Below are 7,373 nucleotides of genomic sequence, written 5' to 3'. Positions count from 1 at the left end.
GCAAGCCAAGCCGCTGGGGCTGCGGCACGCGGCCCAAGGCTGTTCCCTGCGCTGGCTCCCTGCCCGGCCATGAGCGCCAGGCGGCCCAGGGAAGGCGCCGCTCACAAAGGGAGGGTCTGTGCGGACGCCCCGCCCTCCCGCCGCCTGGACGGACCCCCCACCCCCGCGGGCCGCAGACACCCGGCCTGGCGGGCACCAGAGCGAGGCTGGCACCGGCGCTCTCTGGAGGAGGTCGGCGGCGTGCACCTAGGGCGCACGCGAGACGGGCTCTGGAGAGGGTCGGGGTGACCCCAGGTTGGGGAGCTAAGCGCCTGCACAATCGCCCACTAGCACTGTGACTCCAGCAACCGCCTCTGTCTCCAATTATCCAATTTAAGGACCAGGGAACCCGGGACTCCTGCCTGCTGGGGAGGGAGGGAGGGAGGGACGTCTAGGGTCTGGGTCAGAGACCCACTCCACCCCCCAGAATGTCTGGTGAGAGGGTGGGGTGGCTACAAGCTGTAATGAGCGTTCTGGAAGCAACTCGTTTTTTTGCTGAGCTCTCAGCAACCCACGGAGTTCACCTTAACCGTGGGAGGGCCCTTGCACTTTCCCTTTTATGGGTGGGGAAACTGAGTCACAGCTGGCTGGACTCTCCTGGCTCTAGTAACCCATCAGTGTGCGGCAAGAGTCAACTGGCCTTCTTCTCCTGTAGGGGTGCTGAGCTCTGCCGCCTTGGAGCCAGCAGAGAATGGCGCGCCTGCTGTGTACACGAATTCATAAACGTCACTCCCACGCACTCTACGCCGGGTGATCTCAAATTTGGCCTCTTAGGTGCATGCGTGCATGCGTGCGTGCTCGGGCCTGGAGCGCGCACTCCACAAGAACACTAAAGGTCTTGGTTTCTGCCCCCGGAAGCTGCTGTCTCCACCCACTCCCAGGGTCCTGGGAACCGCAGAGTCGGAGAGGGGGTGGGGTGGGAACAGTGTAGGAAAAGAATAGGGACAGCAGAGAGAGGAAACCCTCCTGTGGGTTCTGCAGATGTGGATTGGTGGGGGAGACCAAGCCTTTTCGGTCCCCGGTGGAGGAGCCATTTCCAGGTTGTAGGCCGTGGGTTTGGGGGAGAGATTGCTTTGGGTATTTGGAAGGAATCCTGGGTTGTCAGGGTCTCTGGGGAGACTGATACGGCTTTGGGCTGGAAGGTGTTTCCCAGTTTGAGGAACCCCAGTTGACCCAAATCTATCTCTCTGAGCTCTTCTGCTTCTTGCTCCAGGGCTGGGTAACTCCTAGGGACCGGATGAACAATGAGGCCCCTGCAGTGGTGGGGTGCTAGGAGAGAATTGATCTCCTCTGTGGACCGGGTGGAGCCCAGGATGACGTTTCCAGAGCTGAGGGCGGGAAGAAAGTTCTGAACTGTCTGGGGCGCAGTGACACACAGCCTTGGGATCTCAGGATCTGCAGGGACTTTCAGGCCTGTCTGACGACAGCGTGGGAGACGGGTTTAGAGGGTGAAGGGGCTTGTGGCCAAGCTTGAGCACCTGAGTTCAATCCCAGGACTCACAGCGAACCAACTCCCCAAAGTTGTCTTCTGACCTCCACATGCAAAAAATAAATAGAATATATTTCTTAAGAAAAAAATAAAAAGCTAGTTTATGACGGCACAAGTGTGCTGTGCCAGCATTGGGGATCTCTGTGAGTTCGAGGCCAACCTGATCTACACAGCAGGTTCCAGGTCGGCCAGGGCTACACAGAGAAACCCTGTCTCAAACACAAAATGAGGGGCTGGAGAGAAGGCTCCACGGTTAAAATCAGCTCCCGGCACCCATATGGCAGCTCACAACCAGAGCACCAGGAACACGAGTGGTGGGCCTGAGGATCACATTCTAGAAAGGTTTAATTGGTCCTGAGACTCCCATCATCGGAAGCCCTGGGCTAAGGCCCGCCCCCTTTCTAGCCACGCCCCCGCAGCCCTTTTGCGCTGAAAAAGGCATATTGAATCGTGATACTTCTGGCCTCTTTGCTAACTGCACATCCCAGAAGGGCAGGAAAGGGCAGAGTCACATAAAACAGATGCAGGTCACATCAAAGAAGGGTTTGACGCATAGGTGACTTTCTGTGTTCCAGCCTCAGGACAGACTGTTTTGTCCCTCGGGGATTCATGTTAGCCTGCAGCTTGTTGTGTCCTTGCCAAGTCTTGTGAACTTAGCTTAGGGAACCCTGTCCTGTGGAGGTGACCAGTCACAGGACCTTGGGCAGGTGGCTCCACCTTCTTGAATCGCTTCTCTGTGAAATAGGGACACTAATCCTGATGCCTATCTCCTGGGGACGTCCTGAGCAGTCGGCTAATTAAAATTGAATAGGCTAGTTGGGCTGGGGGCGTGGTCAGGGTGGAGCCCCACACAGAATACCCCCAGTGAGGAGCTGGGGGCGTGGTCAGGGTGGAACCCTGACTCGAATCGGGGCCAGGGGCGTGGTCAGGGTGGAGCCCCGCCTAGAATCCCCCAGTGAGGGGCTGGGGGCTTGGTCAGGGTGGATCCCTGCCTAGAAGGTTCCGGGATGGTCTGGAGGCGTGGCCAGTGAGTGGACCCACCCCCACCCCTACCGCCTGGACGCCCCCAGTGAGGGTCAGGGTGGAGCCCAGGGAGCAGATCATTTTCAGACCCTGAATTCTTCTCCCTTCCACCCCTAGCACCACCCTCACCTCGGACCCTTCACCATGCAAGAACAAAATCAAATATAAAAGCAGCTGTGTCGTATTCTTTCACCCAGCATCGCTGTGTATTCGATCCGCCCTGCACCTGCCCCAGCCTGCTCCTTCAGTACAGCTGAACGGGCGCACAGAGCCCTCATCACCTGTGCCTGGAAAGAGGGGCTTCAGGGAAAGAGCTAGAACCTCGTTGCTACTGAGGTGTCACCAGGGGTCTGTCCACCAAGGCTGAGTTTCAAGGGATGCCGGCCAGGGTGAACACACACCTGTTTTACCTGCACGTCACGCAGGAGAGCCAGCTCAGAGAGATGGAGCAACTCGGTCAAGAGGAACAGGAAGTGCCCAGGTGCAGGGGTTTGTGTTCCTATAACCGAGTCCGGGGACTGCGTGTGCAAGCGTGCGTGTGCGTGTGTGCCACGCCCATCTGCCTGCAGCCCGCATTGCCAAGTTTTTCCTGCTTAACCTCCAAGGAACACACCCACGTTTCCTGGCACACGATGGTATCCCTAAGGGGACCAGCAGCCCAGAGCAGGACCGTAGCTCGGTGACCTGGGACAGCTTCTCTCTATTGACTGAGGATGGCTCAGTCTCCCCTCAGCTGCCTAAAGTTTTCCTCTCTTCCACCCATAATTCCAGACTCCAAGCCAGGTTGTGGCTTCTCTTCTTTTTCTGGGAGCCAATGAGGCTGGGGCAGTTTTGAGCGTGGAATGAAGACCCTGGGCTGGTATGGCAGAATCAGGGGGCCAGGTATTCAAAGTGATTCCACACCAGGAAGACTTCAGAACCTTCAGGTCCTGGCTTGAGAGCGCAGTAACTCCTCCCTCAACTCACTCCTGCTGGTCGGGGCCTGTCAGTCTTGTGGACACCTGGGTAGGGAACCCAAGAAGCCACCAGGTCAGGGAAGGGACAGCAGGTTCCAGGTCCAAAGAATAGAGCAACATAGACTTGCTAGGGGCCACTGTCTGCAGGCAAGACTGTGTCCCCCGCCCCAATATTCCCACGCCAGGGAAGCCTCACCCTGTGACCCCCTGGCTCTCTGTCCCTCAGGTGCCATCTCAGGGCCCCATCTCCCTCCTACCCCTTCAATCTGTTTACTTCTCCACCCAAATGCTTCTGGGTGCCCCTGCCATGGTGACCTTCCTCCCCCCAGGTGTAATTCAAAGACTGTTGAATCTATAGCCTAACTCCTAGTCCTCCCCACCTACCTGCATCTCCCCAAACCCGTGACTACCCTGGGCCCCTCGCGCCAGGGCTCTTGTCGTGACCTCTCATCCCGGACACTCTGCTCCCAGGTAGCCTTCCCCTCCCCCATCCTCGGGGGACTCCCCTCCTGCTGCTCCCCCGCCCTGCGCGTGACCCCCAGGGCGCCCCTGGGGATTTCCTCCACCCACCAAGTGCTCGGTGGAAAGGTCGCGGCTGCTGGGAACGGGTAAACTGAGGCCGACAGGGTAAAAGAGCCCTGGGAGGAGCCGTACGGTTTCGGTTTGGAGTGAGATGCAGAGCGTGATAAGGGTTCCAGGGTGTTTTCCTACCGTTGATTTTAGTTCAGGGGAGAATGAAAAAAAATATATTCTTTCCCTTTTGTGCATCCACAGGGCCCATCCCAGGAAGGAGAGCTTTGGTGCGTCGCAGGGGAGGTCGGGGATCCCCCCACCCCCACAAGGACCCTTGGTGTGTGACCTCAGGTGCCCTCACAACCTCCCTGGTCTCTGGGCAGTGGCGGTCGGCTGGGAGGGGTATTGCAGCCACTTTCCGGTGAGTAGAGACCCAGGGCCTGGGCTCCAGCACAGCGGGTAACAGGCGGGGCGGGCTGGGCCGCCAGGTTTCGTAATAAACCCGCCTCTTAATTGCTGTGATGCAGCAGGACTTGGGTGGTGGCGCCTGCAGCAGAGCAGAGGTGTCTAGAGCTGCCGAGCTCAGAGCTCCTGACAAGGCTGGGTGGCCGTGGGGCGACATAGGGGGGCACCTGGAGGGACCGGTGGAAGGGGGGAAACACAACAAGAACCCCGGAGGCTTAACAAGTTTATTTGAAAGTCTCTGTACTAGAAACTTTAAAAAAATAAGCAAGCAAGCGACCTGTCTTGCTCAGCACAATAACAAAATAGATTTGTATCAGAGTAGCAGAGTCCCGGGCTCGTCCGGGCTCCCGCGGCGACGGTCGCCGCTCTCCTTGTGCACAGTTCACTGTCCTGCAGGGTCGGACACCTCGCCGACCCTGTGGCGTCGAATCCAGACCCTCCGCGCTCCTGGCTGAGGCTGCATGCAGAGGCTGGGCTGCAGGATTCCCAGGCCTGGACTCCAAGGTTCCGTCTCTTCCGGCCCGGGGTCCCCTTCTTCCTGTCTCGGCGACCACCTGTGGTGCTGCTCCGGGTTCCACCGCGCGCCTGGGCGGGCAGGCGCACACTCCCCTCTCCTCTCGGTATCAGTGACTCCGCCCCTCCCGGAAGGTCTCACGGGTAGGGAGGCTTTTGAGGGATTGTTCTTGGGGATGAGGGAGGGTCAAATATGTATTTTATTTAACTTTTTTTAGGGGACAGCAACTCAACAGCTGCTTTAGATGTTTGGAGAGGGCCTCAGCGTTCTTCTAAAGAGATATAGGGGACCCATTGGTTATTTCCCCTGCTCTCTTCACAATAACTGGCCACCTCCACCAAGCCTTGGCTTTTCCAGGTATCTGTGTGACAGTTCTGTGAAGGGGGACAAAAAGGAAGGGTTTAGTGGGAGCTCTAGGAGTTTGGTACGGAGCCTCCCTCCAGCGCCCTGGGGCCCCTTTGGGGAACAAACAGGCTGGCTCAAAATAGCTGCCAGGGTGACGAGGCAGCCCACGGGACATGCCGAGCATGGCTGGGCAGTGAGCTGGTGACCGACTAGCCAGCCCAGTTATGTTGACAAACTCGGTACCTAGGTGCCCGGGGCGGGCGGGGTCGGGCAATGAGCACACACACACACACACACACACACACACACACACACACACGGCTTACCGTGACCAGAAGACAGTGCAGGTCCCTGGCCTCAGTGGTGCCCAGTGTCTCTGCCGGTTCTCCCAGGAGCTGCGCCAGCCTCTGCATGCCGGATACCCTGACGATGTCAATGTCATTGTCACAGCAGAACGACTGGATCAGGGTGAAGTGGATCTGCAAGGCGATGTCATCCTCCTCCTCTTCATCTATGGCGAGGAGGCACAAGACCACGCTGTCAGGGTCCCTGCAGGAGAGAGGGGGTGTCAGGGGGAGGCTAGACACGGAGGGGATGGCACCGTGCACGAGCTCGGGGACCACAGGCGGGAGAGAAGTGACAAGACCCACGGTGCACCAGGAGTGTGCAAAAACAAGTCCCCCCTCCCCCCCAGCTGCACGGTTGCCAGGGAGGCCGACTATGCAAATGCTGATGGCAGTGGGGGAGGGGGCGCAGGGTTCAGAGTTAATGGGGTTGCCTTGTCAAAACAAAAGCCACAAAACCTCAAACTTGCAATGTCAGGGTTCTGCAGCGAGTCTCCCCCCCAAAAAAAAAGAAATCTCAGAGAAATGTCACCCTCCACTCCCCAATACCGAGAGCACTGGGAAAGCCCCCTAAGACCCGTGCCCTACAGGGGTGTTGGGAGCGCGCGTGCATCAGAGGGGCGCCCCCACCCACGCGCGAACAAGGGGGGTGCTGACTCACACATTCATCAGTTTAGCCGCCTCGTACACCCCCACGGTGAGGCGATCCTGACGCTGCGCGGCCACCAGCAGCTGCTCCACCGCGGCGGTCACTGCCTGCATCCTAAGAGGTCAAGGGAGAGGAGGCGATTAGCCGATGACAGCCGGCCGACCTCAGGCGGCGGGTGGTGAGACCTCGGGCCCCGTACTCACTTCTGAGCCGCGTTGTCGCTCGCCACCAGCTCTTCCAGCGTCATGGTGCAGTCACACTCCACAGCGGACCCTCACGAAAGATCCCCAAGGGCAAAAATTATGCGTCCAGATCCGACTCAAGAGGAAAAATACCTTCCCGGGCGATCAGAAAATCCAAGGTCTTCCAAAGGCAGTGGGACTTCCCTTCCCAAGAAAAAGGCAAGAGAAGAAAAAAAAGAAGATTGCAAAAATCCTCACGAAAATTAATCCAAGAGTCCCAAGGGTGAGCGCAGGTCCAAGGCTGCTGCGGAGTAAAAGCGCGGCCGCCGGGAGCCACGTATATAGACTCTCCGAGTGGGGCGTGGCCTCGAGGGACCTGTGCCGCACTCCCATTGGTGGGTACACAAAGAGACGAGTGGCCTGTGCTGCGATTGGCTGGTAGTGTGGAAAGGGCGGAGCTCAAGCGCGGGCTGCCCCACGTGGGGACTTGGGCTGGGAGGAGCGCGTACCCGGGAAGCCGCGAGTGCCAGAAAAGCGAGAAAGAAAAAAAAAAAAAAAAAAACCACACACACAGACCCAAAAAAACAGAAGTTTCTCTCCTGATTTCCCGGCAGCCGCGCTACGCAGGCCGCGCGCGGGGTTTCCAGCGCGCGAGGCTGGCCTGGACTTTCGGGGAGGGCTGTCTGGAATCCCCTCCCAGTCCCGGGGAGAGTCCCCAGCCTTTCCCAGGCTCAGCCCAGGGAAAGGCTGTGCAGGCGCCCGGGACCTCGGTCTGCAGCCCTAATCTTCCCAGGATGGAGACTTTTTGTGGGTGGGGAGGTCCTGCCCATCTTCGGAGACCCCAGACCTTGAGT

At 58.6% G+C, this 7,373-nt stretch overlaps 1 protein-coding gene across 1 annotated transcript; it reads right to left on the bottom strand.

Moving 5' to 3' along the window:
• Nucleotides 1–4,695: 4,695 nt before the first annotated feature.
• On the bottom strand, nucleotides 4,696–6,818 carry LOC130875973 (growth arrest and DNA damage-inducible protein GADD45 beta). The gene is made up of 4 exons (XM_057772325.1): nucleotides 6,541–6,818; nucleotides 6,350–6,451; nucleotides 5,671–5,893; nucleotides 4,696–5,373 (listed from the first exon to the last, which is right to left on the bottom strand). The coding sequence occupies exons 1-4, from the start codon at nucleotides 6,582–6,584 to the stop codon at nucleotides 5,260–5,262; spliced, it is 483 nt and encodes a 160-aa protein (XP_057628308.1). The 5' UTR covers nucleotides 6,585–6,818; the 3' UTR covers nucleotides 4,696–5,259.
• Between the last annotated feature and the right edge of the window lie 555 nt (nucleotides 6,819–7,373).

This window comes from Chionomys nivalis, chromosome 6 (assembly GCF_950005125.1).
Source record: "Chionomys nivalis chromosome 6, mChiNiv1.1, whole genome shotgun sequence".
NCBI lineage: Eukaryota > Metazoa > Chordata > Mammalia > Rodentia > Cricetidae > Chionomys > Chionomys nivalis.
The sequence above is the reverse complement of the archived record's forward strand: the minus strand, read 5'-3'. Positions and strand labels throughout refer to the sequence as shown.

What these genes read in the sequence shown, in the direction of transcription:
- LOC130875973 (XM_057772325.1), bottom strand. Translation starts at nt 6,584, where the DNA reads ATGACGCTGGAAGAGCTGGTGGCGAGCGACAACGCGGCTCAGAA. An exon ending in AGCGACAACGCGGCTCAGAA is followed by an intron (nt 6,452 to 6,540) that starts GTGAGTACGGGG and finishes TTGACCTCTTAG; the next exon opens with GATGCAGGCAGTGACCGCCG. An exon ending in TGCACTGTCTTCTGGTCACG is followed by an intron (nt 5,374 to 5,670) that starts GTAAGCCGTGTG and finishes CCCCCTTCACAG; the next exon opens with AACTGTCACACAGATACCTG.